This window comes from Xiphophorus couchianus, chromosome 5 (assembly GCF_001444195.1).
Source record: "Xiphophorus couchianus chromosome 5, X_couchianus-1.0, whole genome shotgun sequence".
Lineage (NCBI taxonomy): Eukaryota > Metazoa > Chordata > Actinopteri > Cyprinodontiformes > Poeciliidae > Xiphophorus > Xiphophorus couchianus.
Window position 1 is genome coordinate 33,755,409 of NC_040232.1, and position 26,025 is coordinate 33,781,433.

The following is a 26,025-nucleotide window of genomic DNA, read 5'->3' on the forward strand; positions in this document are numbered from 1 at the left end:
ACATTTTAGTGACCTCTAACAGAGAACTGTTGGTTTATTCTCTAATCTAATCGACAAAACAACCTGATCAATGAAAGCATTAAGACAACGTTGAGTTTGAAGCTTCTTTATTCTTCATAAAAAAGCAATAAATAAACAAATACAAAAAACATGGAATAAGATAAATTGGAACATTTTAATAGTAGAAAGAAAAGAGAAGAAGAGCAACATGAGCCTCAGGATTTCCTCACTTCCTTTGTCGCTCTCATCTTCCATAATTCAAAGCAGAACTTTCATGAAGTAACCTCTTCAAAAAGGGAGTTTTTCTTTGTTTTTTTTGAAATTACATTTCTCAAATACTTTATTTTCTCCTAAAACAGCTCGTGGATTCGTTTTCCGCATTCCCGCTCGGCGACAACATGCAACACGTTTGTGGAGTTGAAGGATGCAATTTGCAAAAAAAAAAAAAAAAAAAAGCAAGTAGAGGTGAAAACATTCACGGATGTGAAATCGTGGGTAAAAATGCTGGATTCTTTGAGCCGCAGATTCAACAAGGTGGTCAAAACACATTCGCCAGAGATGTTTGGTTGCCATGCAGTGGCTGCAGATTTGAGAATCCTCCATTCTGCTGCCTCACTGTGACCGTTTCATTGTGCACTTGATGATTTTTAAAAATGCAAGTTGCTTTCAAAGACGTGTGAAGTCGGTACCAGTCACGGTCTGGGAGAGTTTGAAAATGGCCGTTTTCTGTTTTGTTTTTAATATCATAAACTGCAGTAGTTAAAGCCTCAAAGACAAATAATAAGTCCTGAAGTTGACTCAGACACTTTCCTACAGCGGGATGTTTTCTGCATGGTCATTTCAATTTTATGCATTCTCAAAGTCAACATTTGGTCTGTGAAAAAAGGGGATCAACAACTTCTCACAATGAAGAAATCTTTTTTTTTTTTTTTGGTTTGTGCAACAACAGGTTTGCTTTGAATAGCCATAAATAGCAATAGGCGGCAAAGGAAATGAACAAAGTTCGTAATTTGGCTCAAAACCAACAAGTCGGGGGCTCCGCCTGATTATCAGAAAATAATTGTTAAGTATTATTAATTTGTGATTACCTTCCTGGGTGAGGTTTGGTATTAAATATTACTGAATAAACAGACAACCTGTCTTCAAGTTTTTAAGAGAAATTATTAAAAATATACAACTAAGAAGAATGCCAGTTTTGCTGCCCGAATCATTTTTGCATTGCTGCAGGAAAACGTCCGCCTTGGAATTATGTCACCAAGAGACCAAAAGTTGGAAAAAAAAAGAAACAGATCCTTTCACTTGCATGTATAAATTATCCACTGAATCTACAGCAGATCAGTTTAATATTCCCAACAAACGATGGCAAACAAACAAATAAACAAACAAACAAATAAATCAACAACAACAACAACAAAACCGGATCTGCAACGAGCTTAGAAAAAAAAAGTCTTGCTACACAAGAGTTAAAGAAATCCCAACAATGAGAATCTAATTTATTTGAGAAAGTGTTTTTGGACTGGTGTTAACTTGCTGTCCATTTACTACTGCCTGTGTGCGCCCCCTGCTGGACTGAACTGTTAATTCTGCTTTTTAAGAAAGCAGACGTCATTCTACAAGACTTTAACTACATTTCACTAAAACCTAAAGCTTTAGTTGACACGGAAATAACTGATTTCTTCTGTGGGATTTCTTTTATTGATGGTTTAGCAATAGAAATTACACTGCCTGTTTCCTGAAATGTGCTATACAAATAAACATGACTGGTGGATTGATTGATAGAAATGAACAGAAATGATCAGAGCGATGGCTTTCATTTTAAAAATCAAAATACGCCATGCTTATACTGCCAACAGAAAATCAGCCTTTTATAAATTCCTGCTTCATTTTCCAAGTTTTGGTTTGTTGGTTTGTTTTCTGGTGTTGTTCAAAGAGCTGCTTCTTTTTCACACATCCAAAAGTTCTCAGTGGTGCAGGGTATGTCATTCCAGCTGTTTTCAGTATCGAAGAACCTCATCTCCACACATATTGGATTTCCTTTCACCAGCCTGTTTGGCTCGCCAGGGCCCCAGTAGCTTGAAACGAACAAGACAAAAACGGGACAACATCAGAGACACAACGATGAAAACTGTCGCAGGTAAAGAGAACAGAGCGACGCAGCAACGCTTCAAAAGTGATCAGATTTCATCATGTTCACTGTTAACAGATTTTTGACCGCCAGTAGATTGAACACATGCGGCTTAAGATTAAGGAGCTGCTGCATGATGGTGCAGGTTGTTGGAAGAATGTGGTGGTACACACCTTTAATGGATGTTTCTAGGTAGTTTTTTATTTTTTTTTATGTTTAAAAAAAGTAAAAACCTCTCCGTCAGCGGAGCTCCATCCACCCATATCCACCGTTCTGTCCCAGATAACTCGCGCAGTCCGATCCAGGTCAACTTGTCTCTGCTTAACTGCGTGATAAAGTTCTTACGCAGAAAATAAAAATAATAACAACAAATGCAGAAATCAGTCAAAATGAAGACTATTGCTATTTTGCATGTTCTGCTTATTTGTTTTGCCTAATAATGATTTTTCGCTCACGGTAACAGAAGCCTACCTGTTCCTCTCTGCTGTTTATGATCAGCAGGTCGGCGTCCTCCCGCAGGCAGTACTTCCGGCTCTCGTCCCAAGTCTTCTTGGTGGACGATATGTAATAAAAACTGTCGCGGAAATACAGCCATCCTTTCTGGAGATACTGCCCTGTTGAGATGTTAAAACGTCTTATGAGCTTAATGTTTCCCTCATACTGAAGCCTGAATTGCAATTCAAGAAAAGCACAAATTTGTCCTTTTCAATCGGTTTATGCAAATGGAGACTTTTTTTATTTATTTTTTGTTTTTTACATTTAATGTGGGCAATGTTATTATTAACAACTTTAAATAGTATTACATTCATCTTTAGGTACAACGCACCAGGGCCGTGCAGAGACCTTTGGAGGGGCAGGGGCTCAAAGTTAAAAAGGGGCACATTGAACAAGATCTTAAACACATCCTACAACAACACAGCAACAACCCATATTAATCAAGAATCTAATTGGATCCTACTATATCATTGCCATCATGCGGGGAAATGCAAAGCAAATATAGTCTATATTTTCCCCAACAGGTATAAAGTATCTGTTTCTGCTGCTGACAGTCCTGGAGGTTTGAGTTGATCTAACAGACCAGAGGAGAGAAGGTCAAAGGTTATGAAGTTATGAAATAAGCAAATTTGCTGCCATTTTACTCATGAAGCCCTAATAATATCTATTTAACCTCTAGAACAACCTGGCTGCAGACTGATTTATAGATCAAAAAGCTCGAAGGGGTTAAATCTATATAATAGTTTGATGTTAAACCTCTAGATCTAGAATTATAAGACTGGGATATCAAGACAAAGAAAACTCAGTAGCTGCTGGTAGGGGCCATTCAGGGGCCTCCAGACATTCAGGGGCCCCTAGAAATTGTTTAATTGTAACACAGACCATAGATCTAAACCTGTAGCATCATTTAAAGAGAATAACAATGTTATTACATTTTATTTAATGCATTCAGCTGAGAAAAAAAATATTTACATTTAGGATTTAATTAGGAAATTTACTTTGTAAAAGTTTAAAGAATGATCTTGATAGTTTGATTCAGGGCCGGTTCTAGCCATGGATACATGAGGGGGACAATAAGGCAGCGTCATAATACTGTAATGACGCCAACACCGCAGATGTCGTCCCGCAGAACAGGGTTTATTAGAATAAGTACAAGCTGCTATTCCTGAGGCTGCAGCTCACGCCTCTAACAAACTGGTACACTCAACAGATAGCGTCACTGCTAACCCAACTCTGAACTCTCTCCGCTTCCAGTCCTGGTATCAGGTTTCAGCGCCAAAAAACAGAAACATTTCCCACACAAAGGACAGAATATTCAGTCCGTAACAGTTTCTTTTCTGGCATGACGTTTATTTTGCGATTACTACAAATGAACACAGTGCGATTGATTAGCTAACGTGAAAACCTGCTGGACTGATAATGTGTCAGAGTTGGTGTGAGGGTCAGCAGCTTATTTTAACTGGACCGAAACGCAACGAGCTGCGCAGCACAACATGCTAAGGTTGTTAAAGTCAAGGGAACATAAATGAGCTACTTCCAACTCCCTTGATATATATATTTTTTAAAAATTGAAACTTTAACTCTGGGGCTTGTTTTGGACCTGTAGCGTTAGCAAAGCATTGTGTTCCTTTTGTGTACATTTAAGATTTAGACAACTTGGCAGATAAAGTCGCCATCGCTGGCATCTAGCAAGTTTGTTGGCCGCTAGCAGGCGTGAGGCTGGTTTGAATACTGAATGCTGATTGGCTTTTTACCAGAGGCTGAGGGGTTTCAGCTGCAGGCTGACCGCAGACAGACGGGAGAAGATCGTCTGGTGCGCAGCAGAACCTCAGATAACAGAGATGTTCCGTTAATTGTGGCAAGTTTCATTTGAGGGGGCAAGACGTTTGTTTGAGGGGGGACTGCCCCCTTTTGCCCCAGCGTATAGCCGGCCCTGTTTGATTGTTGTGTTACCATGGCTACAATATGGTGTAATCTTTGTGTTTGAGTTGGGTTTGTTCACAAATACATCACAGCAAACAACCAATAATCAGTGATTGATTTTTTCAGTTTTGGATTCCCAACAACAACAAAACATTGTATCTACTGTATTAGTTTGAAATATTACATCTTATTTATTGCTGAGCAAGTTAAAAAAAATTTAATTTCATTTTGGCCCACAAGCATTTTTAAGTTAGAGATTTTGGCCTATGCAGCAAAAGGCTTGGATACCACTGATCTAGAGCTTTCCACATATGAATTGTCACATAATCTCTTATGGGTCATTTCATAATCTTCGCACTTACTGGTCTCTTGCTTCAGCTTGCACATGTCCTGAGTCTCGTTACCGCAAAACACCTCATCTGGCGTGGGCTGAGGTACGTCTGAAAGAGTAGGACAAGTTGGCCATGATTTAAAAGAAAATCTCTCATTGCGATTTCATGGAAGTCTAAAGATACAGTATCCATAAAGAAATTATGGAGGCGTCGAGTAGCTTTGTAGATTAAATGGAAAAGATAAGACAAAAAAACAAAACAGAAGAAAACATGGGAGCGCAGAGAGCCAGAGGAGAACCAAAACAGAAATCTAGTAAAAGTTGAAGACAGGATACACAAGGAAGAAAAATGATTTAATGGTAGGAGCCAGCAAGGAGTGACTGAGAAAGAGTTGTATTTACACTGGGAACTTGACTCCTGAACAAGGACCAGATGGCTGATTAGAAATGGGTTGGAAGTGTGAGGGAGAGAGAGAGAAAAAATGGCACAGGGAGCGAGTTATACAAACTGGGTAACTGGGAAAACGAATCTATAATAAATAAATAGATATAAGGAACTTAATTAAACTAAAGTAACTAGAGGACTGAATTAAGGTGAAACAAAAACAAAGCTATTCAAGTTGAAGAAAGAGATAAGGAACATAGAATAATAACAAAACTAGAATCAAACTCCAAAACAACCCAAAAAAACTTCAAAAGTTTGAAAAATGACTTCCAGATGAATTTCTCCATCAACTGGAGCAAAATTAACAGCATGTTTTTTTCAGGATTGTTCATAGTTGTGTTTATTGTTACAGTTTTCCATTCTATAAATGCAGTTTGTAAAAGAAAAATGCAATAAAAAGAACTACAAGGTTTTGCTAAAGCCTCAAACTATTAATTGTTGTCTTTCATCGCTCAACTTACATACTTAAAAAAAAAAAAACTAAGAGTTTCAAAGTTGGATTTCTGAAAGTCTCCAGATCCACCTCCTGGTCTCTGATTGATCTTTAGAGAAAGTGTCCGGTCTCACAACAAAGGTTAAAAAGACAAAACACAAAACCAACTCACTGAGAGCAAGACGAAGGGAAACGTTGAGAGCAACTTGTAGGATGCAAAGAACTCCGAAGATAACAGCGACCACTCTGAGCGACTTAATCCCTTAGGGAAAAAAAAAAAGCACATTGACAGTTAAATGCTTGTGTTGCTGTTTAAAACCAATCGTTTTTCTTTTTCGTGCAAACCAATTAGTGGAGATATTCTTCTTAAAATCACATAAAAGTAAGAGCAGCGAGTTCCAATCAGTTTCTCAAAATTTGTCAAGTTAAGAAGAAGCATACTTTAAGGCAATGATGTTTCAAGGCTATTTGGGTCTTACCCGACTCGGCGTCATTTCCCCCGGTCTCTAACTCAGGACGCCCATTAGTGGACGGATGGGGCTGATTCACATAATCGATCTCGGCTGCGTTTCGGTTAACAGCTCGCGCCATCTGACCCTGACGGTCAGCAACACTGACGTTGGGCGACAAATCTATGTTGAGAATGATGCTGGAGCCCAACGCCGTTCTGCTTTTGCTCGTTTCTCAACATGGCAACACCTTCTTTTTCTTCTCCTTTCAGACGTCCTAAAGAGCATTTAGTTCCCCAGTAGGAAAAAAAGTGAAGAAAGAAACACTATTTCAACAAAACCTTTGCTCTGAATCAGAATGATTGAAGGGCGCTGGTTTCACAATCTGAAACATAGTCATTTAAAAAAAAAATGATTTAAAATCAATTTTCTTCCTCTGGTCATGATTGTGTTAGCTACAAACTGCACACTTTAAGGTTATTCATATGTATTTTAAAAGGTGTGTTTTGTTTTACGTCTGCTGGGATTTTTGTTTAAACTCTTTGGATCAGGTCTAAGCAGAAACTTCACAACATTAGATGTACATAAATATATTGAGCTAGGACAAGAGAATGATGATCTCATCATAGGTTGTCATTTTTGAGAATTGGATAGAGATGTTTTAAAATGTGAAGGTAAAGCTGCCAACTGTTAAAGCTGTTAACCTAAAGACAACTTTAGCTGCCACTAAAGGCAAAGGTTTACCTTAAAGAAGCCTGAAAATCGTCATTAAATCTCAACCATGGCAACACCAGCGCTTTGTGATTTGCTCATTTCCTGTGTGGCACTTCTTTTGCAAATCAGATATTTCAAACAGAACTACCTGTCAGAGAAGTAACCACTTTTAAGGATTTTGAAAACATTCTTTCTTAACTTGTTCAACTAGTTCCTCACATTTGTTTTTCTCTGTGATGAATCTTCCACATTTTGAACCACAATTTCTGCTTCTGATTTTTTTTCCTCTTACCCAACTTGATCAAAACAAGGAAGATATTTGTGAAAGGAAAGGAGACAAACAGAACGAAGGCAGAGAATTACTGTGCTGAAAGTAGGAGAATCGATGCTTGGCTGGGGTACGCACTGGAAAGATATATGGAAATTTCAGGTTTAAAGGACGCTCCGGGATTTGGACTGTTATTCTTTTCTTTTTTTACATTTGCAATTTAAGATCCAGTTCAGTTCCAGAATCACTCTGGTAAGATTAAAAGAACTGCTTCGTTCACATTCCTCAGACAGTTTGGTCCATATCGACATTTTGAATCGCTGCCTTTACAGTCATGGTGTAAGTCTGCCGTCCAGCCACATCCCACTGGTAAGAAGCTATAGAAGCCGTCATTTGGCTGAGATTCTATTAGCACAGACCTTTAGCTTAGACACTTTGTCCAACACATTTCCGGGGGCCATAGCCCACTCAATCTGAGACCACCACATGGTCAAGAAACATTTTTCAAAACAGGTATTGTCCAATTTTGTTGAGCCTGGGTAGATCATAGCATCAGTTTCCTGTCCTCTACTGGAGGAACTATCAGGTGGTGCGGTCTCTTTCTGCTGTAGCTCATCCGCTTCAGGACTGGAAATGCTCTACCTTTAGAGCATTGTTATGCCCATATTTGGTCATTTTACTTGGCCTGCCCACTCTTCTCTCCTCTGCAGGCGTTTCAGTTCTCTGCCAATCACAGGAAATGACTTAAAATGTCAACAGTTACCAAAAGTCAGAGGCCAGCCACTCTGGGGCTAAAAAAACCCATTTCATGTTCAAAGTCGCATAAATCCTCTTGCTTCTCCAGTCTGATGATTGGTTTGATCTTCAGTCGTCTTTATCGTGTTCAGATCCCTAAATGCCTGATGTTCTCGACTGGCCGAGTCACTGTTTCTGTTACGACTGAATAGGTAAATAAATTATCTATTTATTTCAGCTGCACAGGTAATAAATAAACAATGTTTCTTATGAATGCGCGTCATCCCTTTGTGATATATCTATATGTCTGTGTGTACACATACCGTTCCTGGGGAAATGTACTCCCTATGATTTACATTTTGCCATGTCACAGCCGCACATTCAAAGGAGGCCATTGAATTTTTATGACACACAGATACAAAATGAATCATCGTTCCGGAAAATTACATTTTTGTTCAGCCACCTAGATTGTGATATAAATGCATCTATCTGTGTATCTGTCTGTGTGACCGATGACAAATTATGTGGTTTATCTTTTTTTTTTTTTTTTTTTAAAGCTAGTTTCTTCCTCTTTTTGTTACCACTTCTAATTTTGTCTTTCCTCGTTCTTTAAGAATGCACCAGAAGCAGGAGGATGACATCACTCAGTGTGTAGCTGCCGATGAAGTCGGGACAATGCCCAGACGGGGGATGAGCGACTATGTTAATGAGCGGCCATATGGGGAAACAAATTTGCCAGGTAACACAAAATATTACAAACATCTTCATTTTAGCTTATCAATTTAAATACATGTTTTCCTTTGACTTGCAGAGAGAAGACGCTATCGTCTGCTTTTCCTCAGCATCGGCGCGCTGTGTATCATACAAGCCGTTCTCAATTTGTCACTTCGTCTTACATGTGAGTGTCTCTTCTTTGTCTCATAGAGTGTAGGTAAAAAAGCAAAAAACAGCCATAACAGTTTGTTTTTTCTCGTTTTATTCACAGTGTACTCAAACAAGATTGCACCCTCCTCAGCTTGCAACATATCCGTGTTTGGTGATGAAAACCACAAGATGGAGGAAGAAACAATGTGTGAGCAAATGAAGCCTGGTCAGTGCAGAAAGTTCCTGGAAGTCGCCTGCGCCTTGAAGAGAGACAGAGGCACACTTGAAGAAACTATCAGCAGACTCACGAAGGAAAAAAAGATGATAGAGGAGGAGAGAGACCGGCTGAAAATGAATCTCTGCCTCCCTTTGGAGGCGCCATAAGCAAACTAAGCAGCCGGTAAGGGCCCCGGGGCCGCTAAGGGGCCCCCTAAGTGTAACCTTTTTTTTCTTCTTTTTAGTAATAATTTCTACGTGATTAGATTAACAAAAACACACACATTCATTATGAAGTTGTGATTATTTTACAATAGCATATATTTGATAATGTATTGTAGAAATCTTTCTTATATGGGCAAGAAGAAGAAGAAAATTTGAATTGCTCTTGGGGGTCCCCTGGTGGCCGCGGTAGGTACCGCACTGCACGATACTATGAGCTGCTGTGCAGAACAACCAAACCTCCAAATCACCGGTGGAGGATGAGTTAGCAAAAAAAGGACTTATCCTTCAGGGAGAGAGAAAAGAAAGAGGAAGAATAGAGAAAAGGTCAGGATAAAGGTATGTTTTAATGTGTCTTGGTAACGTAATGTTTATCAGAAAGATTTGTGGAGCTGCTAATAGAAAATTAGCTTGATAGCAACCTTGAACGGTCCAGTTCAACAACCAAACATTTGCGCTACATTGTTTGTATTTGTGTGAAATTGAGATTTGACTTTAAATGAGTTGATTCTCCCGGTTGGTCCTAAATGAAGGGTTGTTTGACTTCAAAACAACGTGTTTGATAACGTTTGACAACAATAATTAGCTTCTCAATGTTTGACGTTGCTTAGCAAAATGCTTCTCCATCAGGCTACCTGGCTACTGCATTAATATGTCCATGAGCTGCTTTAAGCTGTAGTTGGATATATGTTGTTTGCTGCTGAGCGTGATAATTTATGTATCTAAAACAACCATTTTTTTTTACATCAACTTCTAAGTTCAGTGAAACTTCTCCAGTTAAAAATTATTTGAAGGTTCAGACTCAGCCTGGTACCGGTATAAAAAACTCCCAGGTGATTTGTGAAGTACGCATTTGTTTCTGCCTCGTTACTCCAACCTGTTCTATCCTGTTTACAGGTTAGAAGTGGTCCAATAGAGTGGTCTTACTCTCAGTACGTCTCACAACGTAACCTTTTGAAGAACCTATTTAGTCTTGTTAAGGAAGTTTTTATAGAGTCTTTTAGAGTTTGGTTTACCGCTGTCATAGCAACTGATCTAACAGGCGCTGGGAGGAAAAAGAGTCAGCTGAGGTTTTATGTACACATTGTTTACTTTACGTTAGTTGTCATTTATTAAATAAAATGGCTCTGGATATTGTTGGAAAGTAATATGCAAATGTTGTTTAGATATTTCAAATATGTTACCTGTGATCTGTTTAGCCATATGTCTTTCTGTGAGCATGTTCATGTATAGAAAAAAGAAAGGCTTGGGCCGGCCCTGTCTGCGTGGTCGGAGAATAAAAATGGCATTCTAGAGATGTTCCTCAGTGCTGAGTCATTGGTTACATGTCAGAGACATTTACTTGATGTTGCATAAGGGGATGCTATTTAAAAAAATACCCAACATCACACATTTGCTAATTATTTTCTGAATGTAGCTTTGTAGTTTTTAAAGCTAAGCAAAAATAAATTGTATGCTGTTGTCTTGTTCATGAGCACTGGCTCGATGAAATGAGACATGAAGACATAGCTTGGGTTTTCGTAATAAAGAAATTGCTTAAGGGTGTTTTCACACCTGATTGTCTGGTAGACTCAGTTCGATTGAGGACCAAAATTGCAACATTTGTTACATTTTCAGCTGGTGTCACTGTGTCAAACAAACCAAACTCTTTGAGGAAACTATTTACCCCCCTCGCGCTGCACCAAGAACCACCTAGAACTACCTAAACAAATTAAACTTTCTAGACAAATTGACTGAATCGGACTAGACAGTTCTGGTCTGGTCCGATCATCCGGTAGACTCTGTTTGATTGGAGACCAAAACCCACAACATTGCAACTTGGGTCAGGGTTGCATTCCAAAGTGAGGATAAATGAGCTGTGAATAATTTTCAGCCTTTAACATGAAATCAGGCAGAAATAGGGGTTTGACCATTTGTTCATCTACACATCACTGTGCTCTGTGAGAGAATCAGTGTCCTCATAGGATACTCTGCAGTATAAACATTTGGCTTTGTCTACAGCAAGTCACTTAAATTAGCCTTTGACAAATTTTGGACCCTTTACCAAGAATGTTCTATATGAGACCAGTTTCTGTAGTGTAATGGATATCATGTTTGCTTTACACGCAAAAAGTCTCTGGTTCAAGACCAGACAGAAACATTTTCTCCAGGTTATGTTTATCATAGGGTGTTGTCAGTCAACAGAAGGGTGTCACTTGTGTGATCTGGCACTTGCCAAGTCACTTCTGTGATGGCGTCCTTGAAATCAAGGCTCATTCAAGCACATTTAATCACTTATGGTTTTACACCCTGGATTCTGAATCGTGGTATCTGAGTTCCAGGTACAGTAGGAACTTCTGGCATTGCACCTAAAATGTTGCACAAAGCAACTTTTTCAATACAGTAAGTGTTCTCAGGCTTCATTTATGGACTCTAAGTAACGCAAAAGTCCACTTGACCCAAAATCAAGTGAACTGGACCCCAAAGAAGCAACAAAATCTAGCAAACCAACAAGATTTCAATATACTTTATTAAAACATGGTAAATAATTTAGAAATCAGTGACAGTTTGTATTATAATACAGTACTTTAGTTAAAAAGGATTGGACATTGCAAACACAAAGGCCACAGGAAGCTGTAGCCCAATATTGACAATGTGCAACTTTCCCATCCCTAATGATCCAAGAATCAACCCTGCCACCGTCCCCACAGTTCCCAGCCATGAGGACCACCTTGTAGCTGCCGCCGATGTTGCACCAACTGACATCCCCGCTGCTCCAACCACTCCCAGCAGGGCACCCGCCATCTCTCCGTCACTCAGAACTGGAGCTAAAGCGTCTATCCCTGCGAGTAGGACTCCTGCGACCGAAGCTGCCCCTACAATAACCTTTACCTCGCCAGCTGCTCTGCGAACTAATGCCCCTCCCACTGTGGCCCCCAGGCCCAGCTGACATAGTTTTGCCCCAAAAAAGGATGTGGTCACAGCCTCCAGGGAAGACTGAAGGTTCATTCGAGTGCTGATGGATTCTGCGGACTGATTGTGCCCCGCCTGGCTCATCCTCGTAGCAGCTGTAACAGCCTCCTGCTTGGCATGCAGCGTGAGCATGGCAATGATGAAGGTTGCAAACATTCCCATGCACCCCACCAACATCCAGAACTTAAAGTCAGAGGACTGCATAAGAACAAAGGCAATGAGGACAACTAAAGCCAGAAGCACTATAAGCACAACCTGATGGCTCCCATAGCCAAACAATCCCAATACTGATGTGACAAAGGAAACCACTGCCATTGGTATTCCCGTGAAAGCCAAGAAATCGACTTGTTTGACCAAAACGGTATTGATCCAGTCGTGGATGGTTCTTTGCTCCATTTCAGCCTCCTTTTTCTCGATTTTCCTCTTGTCTATCGCCTCCCTTTCTCTTTTTTCAGTGATCCATCTCGCCCTGTCATCCACTGCGTTACCGCCCTTCTCTACGGACAATATCCTCTCCTCTATTTGCAGAGCCACCCTTTGTCTCTGCTGCCACTCAATAATCTCAACGTCTTCCCTCTCTCTGGACATGACATCAACTCCTAGAGTGCAACAAGTCTCTCCCTGGGTCCATGCCAGCTGGAATAAAACACTAAGAGGCGGTTTAAGCACAGTGAACAGGCCTAAAGCCCACAGAAGTCCCACCATGCCATAGGTCCTCACAATCCATTCGATTGCCTTCCCAAACGTTGCTCCGCTGAGTGTGATCCCTAGAATGCCAGCACATCCTGCTGATGCCCACAAGCCAGCAGAGTCTGCGTAGGAGGTGCTGCACCTCCTCATTCTTACAAACACCGAGGCTACCGCCGCCGCCAAAATAACTCCTGCTATGACGGATGTCATTGCTGTTGTCAGTGCTGTTGCTCCCATAAGCGTGCCCAGTCCCAGGGGACCCATCACCCTGACCTCCTCCATCACTGGTTTCAGTGGACCGCTTGCAGTCATGGCAGACGCGATCCTATCCACCGGGTCCTCCGTAGCGCCCAGTATGCACCCTCCCACAGCTCCCAGGGCAAATCCCAGAGCTGCCTCCATCAACTGGCTCTTGTTTCCTGAAAGAGAAAGAAGGCACAAATCGTTTTACCACTTTGGCTTTTTTTATTCCTACTATTTCAGGAGCAAAAAAGTAGTTCTGTAACACCAGAACTACTGGACATCATATAATTTGAAACTACATTTCTGAAATCTCCACATTATCAAATGTTGTCATCACGTTTGAAATATGTAATCCCAACAAATAATTTCTACGAGGTGAAAGTTGGTTTACTATTTCGACTTGAAGGGCAGTCATAATTTCTTGTGCTACTTTTGGATCAGAACCACAATCAATGGAAATATGGTGCAATATGAAGTCTTCAGAAAACGGTAAGACATCAATATTAACTTATGTGTTTTTATACTTCATAATTATGTCTTATTTCAGTTTTTAGGGTTTCAAACATGTTCAGAAGAAGATTCTCTGCCAAACTGAACAAGTTCCACAAGAAAAAAATCTTCACTAACCGCATTGCGCATGAAACTACGCATTTTTCAGCCGAAGCAGTCAAACAGTGGTTAGATTTTTGTAATTTTAGTTTCAGATTTTTTTCTGTCAGTGTCTGTCACTACTTTATCTCAAGAGCACAATGTTGCCCCGTGGCAATGGACAATGTACCTACAGTCGGAACAGCCAGACAGACACCTTTGACAAACAGGTTTTTCAGGTTCGACCCGGAGAAGCGATCTCTGTCTGTGCCTGGCTACATGTGACTTTAATCAAGCTAGCAAAGATGGAAGATATAAACAATAAAAACCTGGTGTGAACACATTAACCTACAAACGTTAGCATGAATCATTTGTATAGTTAGCCAATGATGAAAGCACTTGCAGTCCTGTCCGGTGGATGTTTTACTTCAGCTCAGTTTACAAGAACAAAGGAGCAAACCCCACTCAAACACTGGGTTATCAACAAACTTGTGAATGAAACTGTTGAATTAGGTATTAGACGTAGCCTTACTCAGTTTATTCCGTGCCATGTTGTCCAGAGATAAGGAAATCCTCTTTCCCAGAAATACTTCTCTCCTCGTTTGTGTGCTCACAAGACTGGTAGTAAAACGTGTCTAAGATAGTTTCTTTTTTTCTACCCCCCCCCATAGTAAAGGAGCCTTCAGAGGACACGCCCTCTTTTCCAACTCGCTTCTCTGAATCATCTTTCCTGGAGATCTACAGGATCTCTGCACTACGCAGCTCAACGTGTTTGTCAGCGGGATTCAAAGGAGTAACAATGCAGCAACTTCCATCTGTGGTTTTGGTTAATGTAAAAAAAAACAAAAAACTAACAAAAACAACAAACGTTTGAAATAAATGCGTCCTTTATTGCAAAAGCATGAAAGACAACAAAAAAATACTTCTTTATATTTATTTAGCATGGAAAAAACATGTAGTTAATCATGTAATATTGCTTTTTTAACAATAAGGAATTTGATACACTGCCAAGTCTGAGATAATCTTCATCAATGGTGAAAGATGCAATCTTGAAAAAAAAATCAGAAAAATGACATTGTGCTGTCTTTAATTTGCATTTTATTGCATAAAAAACATTTTATATGATAGAAAAATGACACTTAACATATGGAAAAGATGTTTACAGTTACAGAGATTAGATTTTTTCTGTAATTCTTGACCAGGATTTCAATTACTGCAGTAGAGATTTTATCCCACTCCTCCATACAGATATTCTCAAAATCTTTCAGGTAGTAAATGAAAATCTAAAAACTTAAATAAATAAAAAAAAACCTCAGGAAATAACAGAAATTTGTGTCTTGCAATAAATTACAACCTGGCCAATGTTTTCAAAAGAGAAGTGTTTATAGAAAAACTCTTTCATAACATACAAATTACAAACAGTACAAATTAAATTTTATGTTGATTAGATCATAAAGACTAAATTTCCGTTTAGACAAACACAGAGGTGATATTCATGAGATTCTCCATGAACATTTTGATTAAAAATAAATTCTTGGCACTGTCCAAAATGACATTATTTCATCCTCGTGAGGTATCTATAGAACTTGTTTGATTATTGATTATGATTTTTCCCCCAGTTATAAAAAATATTGGCTTAATCTAAACCTTCATCTTGTATGTTGGATCTGATCTCAGTCATTTAAAGAAATGTTGCTTTTGATTCCTGTTTCCATTGTAGACAAAAAATCTAACGCTTTTATAGTAGCTGTAATTAAACCTATATTTAGAAATATTCCCTCAATCAAGAGGATTTAATAAATTATCTAATCTCCATTTATTATCTACAATCATTGAGAAAATACTTGTCTTGTTAGATCTCAGAGCTTCTTTGAACAGTCGATCACAATAATCTTAGAAATGTCTAAACATGCTGCAGGGATCAAGGGAAAAAGCCCTGACCAAGTTTAAATCTTATTCATTCATAACTTCTTGTTGACTCTGAACACAACAAGAAGACATTTGATCACACAATCTGTCTTTTTTTAACACAAGCGCATGTATTTGGGCTTCAATGATGTGGCTATCAACACATTAATACAGCTGCAGCTAGCATACACAGTACAGTTCATTTTATTATAATAGTAGTTTTTGTTACTTCAAGCAAACTGTACACATGTAACGGAAGTTAAAATGATTATTTATGTACAACCTGTTGTTCATTTGGCATCAGTAAGTCATCACTTTTTTTTACGAATAAAAATCACATAATGCTGATAAAACAATTAATTTCCCCCCCCATTAGTTTCAAAAACACACCTGTGGTCACCTTAAAACTCCCACAGTATTAAGACATTTGGACCCCACAAGTTTTTTTACTCTATGTACGGTCCGACAGGGCAAGTTTTTGTGTGTGTGTGTGTGTGTGTGTGGTTTCAGGAACTGACGGTCTGACATTTGTCACTGTCCTCTCGAGCATCACACTAACGCTATCAGTACAGATAGTGTACTGATAGCGTACAGTACACTATACAGTACGCTATCTGTACGCTATCTGATAGCGTACAGATAGCGTATCTGTACGCTATCGGTACAGATAGTGTACTGATAGCGTTAATGGTGTGACTTTTGACTGTTGACTTCTAGAGCTGGTGCAATGCTCTTATTCTCAAACCTGTTGTTACAGGCAGGATTCATGATACAGCTGAGGTGTTATGCAGAAATAACTGTGAAATGGTTCTGGGGGAAAAAGGAGTTTGCAACAGAAAGACTGTTTCTGTGCGTGAGGCGAATCCATTAACTATCTCTCACCAACGTTTCCTCCTTTTAGGGAAAGTTTGAGAATTCACTCATTAATATATTTTTTTCATCCTTTCAATATCTTCCCAATTGAAAGGTCTTTTTTTTGTCAAAACGATTTGTTTCCTGTTTCCAGTTGTGATGCAGTTCCAGATGATGTCTTCTCTATATATATGATGTTACACTTTCTGTTTCATTTGAAACATTTGTTGAATCGTCCTCTTTCCCAGCAACAATAATAATAATAATAATAATGACAATATGTGTAAAAGGGAAGTTCAAAGCAGAAAGTCCATTCTCTGGGCATTTTGGTCCATCCTAATGTTTACCTGGAGGCTGATTGCCAAAGCTACAGGTAATTATAATGAAAAAAGAACAACTAGATGACCACAAGTATGTTTGTACAGCAATAAATATTATTTACCCGGTTTACGTTTATTTACTACGCTGTATAAAGCATTTGAATCAACTTCGGGTTCTGGGTTTTCAGTTCTGAAAAGAAAAAAGAAATGAAAATGCAACATGAAATGCTTTGGCAGAGTAATTTGTGAATACTTGTTTTTCTTTTTCTTGGTAAAGCAAGTCTGTAGAACAAATCCAAAAGAGAAACTGTTGGGTCTAAATACCTATTAAACAAAACACAGGAAAGACAAGAGAGTTAAATTCTTTTTGTACTCGCGAGGAGAGCAGACAGAGAGATGCTTTCAGTTACAAATCTCCAACCGCTCTGAAAACACATCTCCCGCTCCCTCTATTTTATTGCTTTTTTAGGGGACCCTCTTACACTGAGCGCTTTAACTCTCAAAGGGAGGGGAAAACAATTTATCACATTGTTGCAGCGCTAATGACATTTACTATTAGACACATGTTATCTACACTCTAAATCTTTCTGCTCCAGTCGAGTACCAGACACGGCGTCGAGTACCACAGGAGAGCAGACAGAGTTGTCTCCGCTATCTCCATGAAGGCTTCACTGCTCTCTTTCTCAAAGAGGTCACAGGAAGGAATCATAATTATTCAACACACAGAGACATTACTTAGAATAGAGGAAAAAGAGAAAAAGCATATAATTAAACATTATCTAAATGTTACTACAAAGCTACATGATACAACGAATATTTGATAATTACTAAAAATACAATTTATCCAACAGAAACCCTCCATAATCAGGCTACTCTAAAAGATATATTTCACAAATGTTTTCTCTACACAACACTTTGGCAGCTTAAGGAAACATTGTCTTCTATAATAATTTAAATGTGCTGTTTCTTAATGTTCACCAAGCACGATGTTAGCGAGAGCTACTTACCTCTGGCCAAACTTGACAGTAGCGTACTCTACGTTCTGCTCGCCCTCTTCCTCCAGATCAGCTGTGCCGGTTTTACCAGGTTGAACGTTTTCATACTCAGGATCTCTCTGCTTCCTCAGGAACCGGACGCTGGCGTACTGAAGGTCTTCCTGCGACTTCGACAGGCTGTTTTGGTTCTGCAGGACCAAATGCATTTCACAATCAGTTATAGATTCGCTTGTCAAATCAAGCCGTGCTTCAAACAGTTTACTGTCCACAGAAAACTGTTACTGTTCTAACGTTTCAATGACTTAAGGTGGCTGCAGCGCCTGTCACTTTAAAAGACACACGGCAGGGGAAAATAAGTATTGAGAACATCAACGCAGCGGCGTAGGAAGCGGGGGGGACGGGGGGGACATGTCCCCCCCAATATTGAAGCCAGGTGGATATGTCCCCCCCAAAAAATTGTACCGCAAAATATTGGATTTTGACATTTTTTTAACTAGCGTGCTTTTATTTTGAAGGCGCAGCATCGCGTTACGTCACGGTACTCCCCCTCCCCTCTCTGAACTGCTGAGTGAGCACTTAGAAGGGAGGGAAACAGCGACACAGAAGTCAGAAACTTGCGAATGAGGTAAAATGGTCTGTCGGGAATGCTGCTATGAATATTGCTTATTTATAACGTCTTGTTGTCAGTTCACTTTCATATATAGGAACTGAATCTTTTTGGTTTAATCATCTTAGTCTTGAGATGATCACTCATCCAATATTTAACTGCTAACTTTCTCTAGACGTTTGCTACGCTAGCCAAAATGTCTTTTTTTTTATATATATATCTCATTTCAGTACAATGCCACCACCAACTAAAAGGCTGAAACAGCAGCAGGACTTACTCAGCTTTTTTAAAAAGAGTAACGTCAGTGTGAGTAACAGTCACACAACACAAGGGCAACACCTGTGTTGCCCTTGTGTTGAAATTAGCCCGGTCTGGGCGTGCGTTTTACGAGGATTTTTTATTTTTTGCGTGGTTTTGCTTCGCCGAAATGGACAGATATTATACCTGCCGCGCTCCTGATCGTTAGTTAAAACCACAGGGAGAGTTAATTTTAATTCTTAGCAGCGGCTAACCAACAAATTAACTTCTGCACCTTTATTTCCTCAAATAAACTGCTGGCTCCTCTTTTTAGACTATAAATAGATTAACACAACATTGACAACTCTGTAGTTTTCTCTGTTCTGTACTGCAAACTGGAATTAAAGGCGCCATTTCTACCAAAGGTCTGGACAGACTGGCGACCTGTCTAGGGTGTACCCCACACCAGAACCTCCCGACCCCACTAAGGGACAAGGGTGTACAGAAAATGGAAGGATAGATGGATTTCTACCAAAGGTTTAGAATGCGTTTTTGAACCAGATGCTTCAAAGCGCCCTGTCCATAATTCTTCAACACACTGTCAGCTCCCTGTCAGAAAGACTTTAGTTCAGAGTCCATAAGATAATACTCTGAAAGGATTTTAATGGATTTATTTTATTTGCCTCTGCGATTAACTCTGCGCGTAAAGTCTGTAATGTGACAAATAAAATGTTTTGTTTGATTTAAAATTGGCCATGTTAGGCTCAAGAGCTGTACCTCATTTCTGAAACCATCTCATATGTTTAGGAGCAACAATGCAGGGACAGCACAAAGGAGACAGGAAAAGGAGAGGATAGTGCAACCGGGCTAGAGGCAGGAAGTCAGAGTGAGGGAGAGACAGGAGTGGAGCAACAGGTAAGATAGAGTAACTCATACGAGTAGATACTTCATGAGAGTCCACAAAAAAAGTTGAAAATTTTAATCTTTTGCTTGTAGTAAGTGTAGTTCAGGGGCATTGAGTGACATTGTAACTTTTCCTTCTAGGGAGTTCAGACTAGGGACACACAGCTGAGAGACTCTGAAGTCAGTGGACAGAGAACAGAGCCAAATCAGCCACATCCAAAATTCATAGACCCTCAAGCTCTAGCCAACAGAACTTTACATTTCCAAGGAAAGTGGTACAAGGAATTTCCCTGGCTACATTATGATGCAGTGAAAAATGGCATTTTGTGTTTTTATTGCATGGCAATTTACCAGGACAAACTCACACCATTTGGTGCAAAATCCGAACCCGCCTTTATCACTTCTGGATTTAAAAATTGGAAAAAAGCATGCGAAAAATTTAAAGCACATGAAAATAGTCACACACATCGTCATGCTGTTTCTGTGACTGCACAAGAAAGTCATCCTATAAATGCCCAATTATCCAGTGCTTTGGCAACTCAGCAAGGTGACAATAGGCACTGTCTGGAGAAAATTGTGAGCTCCATAAAATATTTGGTACGGCAGGGACAAGCTTTGAGAGGGCATGACGATGATGACAGCAATTTGTATCAATTGTTAAAAAATCTGGCAGAAGATGATGCCCTTTTGGCTAAGTGGTTGCTGAGGTCTCAGAAAGAATACCTAAGTCCACAGATACAGAATGAAATCTTGTGTTCTATGAGCAATAGTATTGTCAGTGAAATAGCAGATACAATCAGAAACCTACCAATTTTTGAGTTTGCAATTATTATGGATGGAACACAGGACATTTCTGGGAAAGAACAAGAAAGCATTTGTCTGCGATACATTGACAGTGACATGAAGCCCCATGAAGAGTTTATTGGCTTGTACTCAGTTTCTGAAACAACAGAAAAAAGCCTTGCTGCTGTTGTTAAAGATGTGCTGCTCAGATTAAACTTACCAATGCATGGTTTACGAGGTCAAACTTATGATGGAGCAGCCAATATGTCTGGGAAGCATGCAGGTGCACAGGCACTGATAAAGCAAGAGCAGCCACTAGCATTTTTTGTTCATTGTGGAGCACACTGCACTAATTTAATTGCACAGAAAGCTTGCTTAGCCTCAGTTCTGATCAGAGACGCATTGGATTGGGTGAACCAGCTTGGAGTTCTTTTCTCTCAGTCAGGGAAGTTTAAGGCAATCCATGCAGCAACAGCACATACAGAGAATCCATCGTGCACTGCAATAAAACCCCTCTGCCCCACAAGATGGGCAGTACGGAGCAAAGCAATCAGAGATGTTTTGTCACAGTATGGGTCAGTGCTGGCTAGCTTGCAGGAGATGGCTTCTGGTGCCTCAAACACAGCATCCACTGCTAATGGACTGCTGGGGCAGTTTAGGAAAGGTAAAACAGTTTTGGGTCTCATCCTTGCCTCACCTGTGATTGATGAGCTTGAATGCCTGAGCATCTCTTTCCAGAAGAGAACTCAAACCATTGCTGGAATGAGGACTGCTGTGAAAGTTGTTCAGACTTCACTTAAGGCTAAAAGAAATCAAGAAAGTTTCAACACTCTGTTTGAAAAGGCGATGGCTGAGGTTCAGTCTTTGGGTGTTAAACCCATCACAGTTACACAGAGAAGGCCACCCCCAAAACGCTTCACTGAAGGAGCTAAGACACATCAACCTGAATGTGCCAATGACCACTACAGAGGTGAATTCTTTAAAGTATTGGATGTTGTAGATGCACAGCTCACTGGGCTATTTAACCAGGATGACTTGCTGACTTTGCAAAAGTTGGAAGAGACACTTCTCAGTGGAACGATTGATGCTGCAGTCATTGGGAAATACCCAGAGTTGAATAGAGAGTTACTTTCAGTGCAACTTCCTATGTTTAGACTGAACTACTCATTTAGCAACAGCGCAGAAGCTGCAGGGATCATTGGTGGACTGCCTGGAGAGGTCCGTAGACTTTTTGGGCAAGTGGAAACTCTGGTTAGGTTGCTTTTGGTGGTCTCCGTTTCATCCTCTGAGGCAGAGAGAAGTTTCAGTGCGCTTCGTAGACTCAAAACGTGGCTCCGGTCTACAATGACTCAAAACAGGCTTAATCATGTTGCTGTCTGTCATGTACATAAAGATAAACTTGATTTACTGGACAAGAAGTCAGTTTGCAAGCAATTTGTGGCTGCAAATGAAAGGCGGAAAAAACATTTTGGCTCTTTTGCCTAAGCCAGTGTTTGCCATCCTTTTATGTTTCCGGCACATTTTTGGCGAATTATAAATGCATGGCTGTAAAGTGCAATTGTTCAGAAGCACAGAGGTGTTGATCTCTACCTAGGGTTATGTGGCCTATAATCTCTGTGCTAACTGCTTTTCCAACAGTTAAAGCACACTGTAGTCAGTGAGTTAAAAAGCTTGTCTATTAAATGTGTATTTATTGTTGGTAAATATTTCTTCATTTTTGATTTGGTTTAATTAGTCATACAGTTCGACAAACTGAATAAGCATATTTTGATTGATTTTCTTTTCTTCTTTTACTTAATGTTAAAAGTGTGAATAATTTGTTCACTACATTGTCTGTGAGGGCTCTTTCATCTCAGAATTTTGTTTAATCAAAGATTCATTTTTGACCATTATTGCAAGTTTGACAAAATAAAACATATCAAACTTTGCACTTGTGTGGCCTACTGAATTGTTTTTAATCCAACTGAAATATTTGATTTTCTAGTGTGTATGCGGACACTAAATATGCCAAGGGCTGAAGCCCTTGAAAGACATCTCCCTTTGCTTAATAAAAGACTCCAGTCATTTTGTTTGGTGATATGCTCACATCTTATGAACAAATGCATTATGTAAATTTTAAATGCATTATTTTTGCAAGACACAATTTATAAAGGAATAAAGTAAAAGATTAAATAGCCTTTTTTTTAAGTAGCGTACTTAAGATATATTTCTGTTGAATATTTACGAATCTCAGATTTCCGACATGTGTCCCCCCCAATTGTAAACTTATTCCTACGCCCCTGATCAACGTCTTACTCAGTTATATCTATAATGAAGCTATGACCCAGCTAATCCACAGACAAACAACAACAACAAATTAATCCAGAAATAATGTGTAGCAAAGCAAAATGATGCAGGAACATTCTTACTGAAATTTATTAGTTTGTCTGCGGTCCAGTGGGATCGCACTGACCCCATGTGCGCTGTTACATTTTTTATTTTTTGTGTAGTTTCAGGAACTGACGGTCTGATGGATCAACTTTCCCTGCTGTCTGACCGTGACATTTGCTGCTAAGACCACGAGAGGATTCATGGACTTGTTTACTTTTATATCTTTGAACATATTGACTCGGTTTGTTACCACCATATTGGTCGATTTTCATTAGAGAAGTACAACTAGAAACAGAGATATAATGTTGATAGCACTAATCTCTTAAAGAAATCCAAGAGGCACTGACTAAATATCAGTTTTTTTTCATGACATATTCATTGTCACTGCCCCACCAGCCCTGGTGCTTTGCTCCTGGCTCCACTCAGAACTTGCTGACTGTTTTACTGCGTTATTAACAGAAGTCAGGATGTGAAGAGGGGATTATACCAGCCTCTTATTTCCCATCTGACCTGCTCAATGTTGTTGGGGTTTCCTCCAGTCTTAGGCGGTGGTGTTGATGTTCTCCACTTTCTAGTTATTAGAAAAAATAGTTAGTGGTCATTTATTGTTCCTAAAATGACCGCATGGCAACAGTGCCTGTAAAAAGTATTCACCCCCTTTAATATGTTACTCTGATATTGATTTTACAAATTAATTATGATCAACAAAATGTTTTTTTTTTGACAATATATGCCAAATACCTTCCATTATTTATAATGGGTTTAATTCAGGGGTCTCAAACTCCAGTCCTCGAGGGCCGCTGTCCTGCAACTTTTAGATGTGCCTCTGCTGCACCACACCTGAACAGAATAATTAGGTCATTAAGGCTCTGAGAACTGATCTACACAAGGAGGAGGTAATTAAGTCATTTCATTCCAATGATTTGTACCTGTGGCACATCTAAAAACTGCAGGACAGGAAACTCGAGGACTGGAGTTTGACACTTGTGGTTTAATTAAACTCCAGGAGATGTTCAGTGCCTTAGAGATTCTTTTTGTATGCATCTCCTGACTTATACTTTCCAATAATTGGAGTGTTCTTTTGTCTTCATGCTGCAACCATTCGAGACACAATCACTCTTTGTGAGACTGCTAGCCCCAATTGGCTGGACCTCTGTTGAATTAAGTCTGTCACTTTAACAGGGTGAATATTAACACAATTGCATTTTATGTTTCATGTTTTTAATTTATTGTCATTACTTTCTAGAGATCAGTTTTCACTTTGACATTTAAGGGTTTTGTTTTATTTTATTTGTGGGGAAAAAACCCAAAAAACATTTGTTGACCATGATTGATTTGTGCAAGTGTTAAAAAGTTAAAACAACCAGAAGGGTGAATGCATTTTATGGGCACTTTAAATGTAAGAAATGTGAAGATTAAAAAGATTAACTTACCTCGATATTAAGAAGACAAGGAGAAAAATCATGATCAGCAAAATAGAAGCAATAGAAGCAAAGACTACTATCTTTGATTGCCCTGAAAAGAAAACACATTTAGACCTACCAAACTGAAATGTTTAGAGTGATTCTACAATTTAAAATTCTATTCTAGTTTTTGTTCGGTTTAGCCCACAGTTTGCACGATAACTATGCCTAAAAAGGTCATTGGGTGATTTAAACTATAACTATTTACCTGGCACAACAGTCACAGATACAGAGGTGTTATGATGTCCTATCTTGTTCTGGACTTTACAGTAATAGTTCCCACTGTGTTCATTTTGTATGTTGGTGATGGTGAAGTTTTCTCCTGAAGCTTTTTGTGCCTTCTCTCCCTCCTTGTACCAATTAGTACCAATGACCAATGACCAACAATTAGTTGACTGTTTAATCCTAAAGTAAAGGAGTCAACTTTACCTTTGACTGAGCCAAGAAAACACTGGATTACTAGAAATAATAAAAATACTTAATCTTGTATCTTGTTTCATCAATAACATCTAATAGTTAAATTTGTTCAGGCAATGTACAGAATTAATTAATGTAACTAAATGCAAAGATAGAAGGGTCAGTAGAAAAAACAATATTTTCAATAAATGATATATACAGTATATATATATATACAGTACAGACCAAAAGTTTGGACACACCTTTTAATTCAATGGGTTTTCTTTATTTTCATGACTATTTATAAGGCAAGAAATCCCACTTATTAACCTGACAGGGCACCTATGAAGTGAAAACCATTTCAGGTGACTACCTCTTGAAGCTCATCAAGAAAATGCATATATATATATATATATATATACACTGCTCAAAAAAATAAAGGGAACACTTAAACAACACAATATAACTCCAAGTAAATCAAACTTCTGTGAAATCAAACTGTCCACTTAGGAAGCAACACTGATTGACAAACAATTTCACCTGCTGTTGTGCAAATGGAATAGACAACAGGTGGAAATTATTGGCAATTAGCAAGACACACTTAATAAAGGAGTGGTTCTGCAGTTGGGACCACAGACCACTTCTCAGTACCTATGCTGTCTGGCTGATGTTTTGGTCAGTTTTGAATGTTGGTGGTGCTTTCACACTTGTGGTAGCATGAGACGGACTCCACAACTCACACAAGTGGCTCAGGTAGTGCAGCTCATCCAGGATGGTACATCAATGCGAGCTGTGGCAAGAAGGTTTGCTGTGTCTGTCAGCGTAGTGTCCAGAGGCTGGAGGCGCTACCAGGAGACAGGCCAGTACACCAGGAGACGTGGAGGAGGCCGTAGGAGGGCAACAACCCAGCAGCAGGACCGCTACCTCTGCCTTTGTGCAAGAAGGAACAGGAGGAGCACTGCCAGAGCCCTGCAAAATGACCTCCAGCAGGCCACAAATGTGCATGTGTCTGCACAAACGGTTAGAAACCGACTCCATGAGGATGGTATGAGGGCCTGACGTCCACAGATGGGGGTTGTGCTCACAACCCAACACCGTGCAGGATTCTTGGCATTTGCCAGAGAACACCAGGATTGGCAAATTCGCCACTGGCGCCTTGTGCTCTTCACAGATGAAAGCAGGTTCACACTGAGCACATGTGACAGAGTCTGGAGACGCCGTGGAGAGCGGTCTGCTGCCTGCAACATCCTTCAGCATGACCGGTTTGGCAGTGGGTCAGTAATGGTGTGGGGTGGCATTTCTTTGGAGGGCCGCACAGCCCTCCATGTGCTCACCAGAGGTAGCCTGACTGCCATTAGGTACCGAGATGAGATCCTCAGACCCCTTGTGAGACCATATGCTGGTGCGGTTGGCCCTGGGTTCCTCCTAATGCAGGACAATGCTAGACCTCATGTGGCTGGAGTGTGTCAGCAGTTCCTGCAAGATGAAGGCATTGAAG

General features: G+C 39.7%; 3 protein-coding genes and 1 non-coding gene across 6 annotated transcripts; 2 read left to right on the forward strand and 2 right to left on the reverse strand.

Annotated features, from left to right (window-relative positions):
- Positions 1–90: 90 nt before the first annotated feature.
- Positions 91–6,411, reverse strand: LOC114143972 (CD209 antigen-like protein C). Its single transcript, XM_028016387.1, has 6 exons — positions 6,232–6,411; positions 5,925–6,014; positions 4,906–4,983; positions 2,597–2,739; positions 2,359–2,465; positions 91–2,072 (listed from the first exon to the last, which is right to left on the reverse strand). Exons 1-6 carry the CDS (start codon positions 6,341–6,343, stop codon positions 1,925–1,927), a joined length of 678 nt encoding a protein of 225 aa, XP_027872188.1. The 5' UTR covers positions 6,344–6,411; the 3' UTR covers positions 91–1,924.
- A 4,876-nt stretch (positions 6,412–11,287) lies between these two features.
- Positions 11,288–11,360, forward strand: trnav-uac (transfer RNA valine (anticodon UAC)). Its single transcript has one exon. It is a non-coding gene; the product is annotated as a tRNA-Val (tRNA).
- Positions 11,361–11,713: 353 nt separating this feature from the next.
- LOC114144087 (uncharacterized) lies at positions 11,714–14,529 on the reverse strand. The gene is made up of 2 exons (XM_028016567.1): positions 14,226–14,529; positions 11,714–13,281 (listed from the first exon to the last, which is right to left on the reverse strand). Exons 1-2 carry the CDS (start codon positions 14,242–14,244, stop codon positions 11,792–11,794), a joined length of 1,509 nt encoding a protein of 502 aa, XP_027872368.1. The 5' UTR covers positions 14,245–14,529; the 3' UTR covers positions 11,714–11,791.
- Positions 14,530–18,147: 3,618 nt separating this feature from the next.
- On the forward strand, positions 18,148–22,362 carry LOC114144084 (zinc finger MYM-type protein 1-like). Of its 3 annotated transcripts, XM_028016559.1 has the most exons (5): positions 18,165–18,201; positions 18,284–18,393; positions 18,606–18,681; positions 19,420–19,527; positions 19,657–22,362. In XM_028016559.1, the coding sequence occupies exons 2-5, from the start codon at positions 18,389–18,391 to the stop codon at positions 21,781–21,783; spliced, it is 2,316 nt and encodes a 771-aa protein (XP_027872360.1). In that variant the 5' UTR covers positions 18,165–18,201; positions 18,284–18,388; the 3' UTR covers positions 21,784–22,362. The 3 variants fall into 3 exon arrangements, with proteins under 3 accessions (XP_027872359.1, XP_027872361.1, XP_027872360.1); XM_028016558.1 differs by having other exon boundaries at positions 18,148–18,393; XM_028016560.1 differs by lacking the exon at positions 18,606–18,681 and having other exon boundaries at positions 18,148–18,393.
- The last annotated feature ends 3,663 nt before the right edge of the window (positions 22,363–26,025 follow it).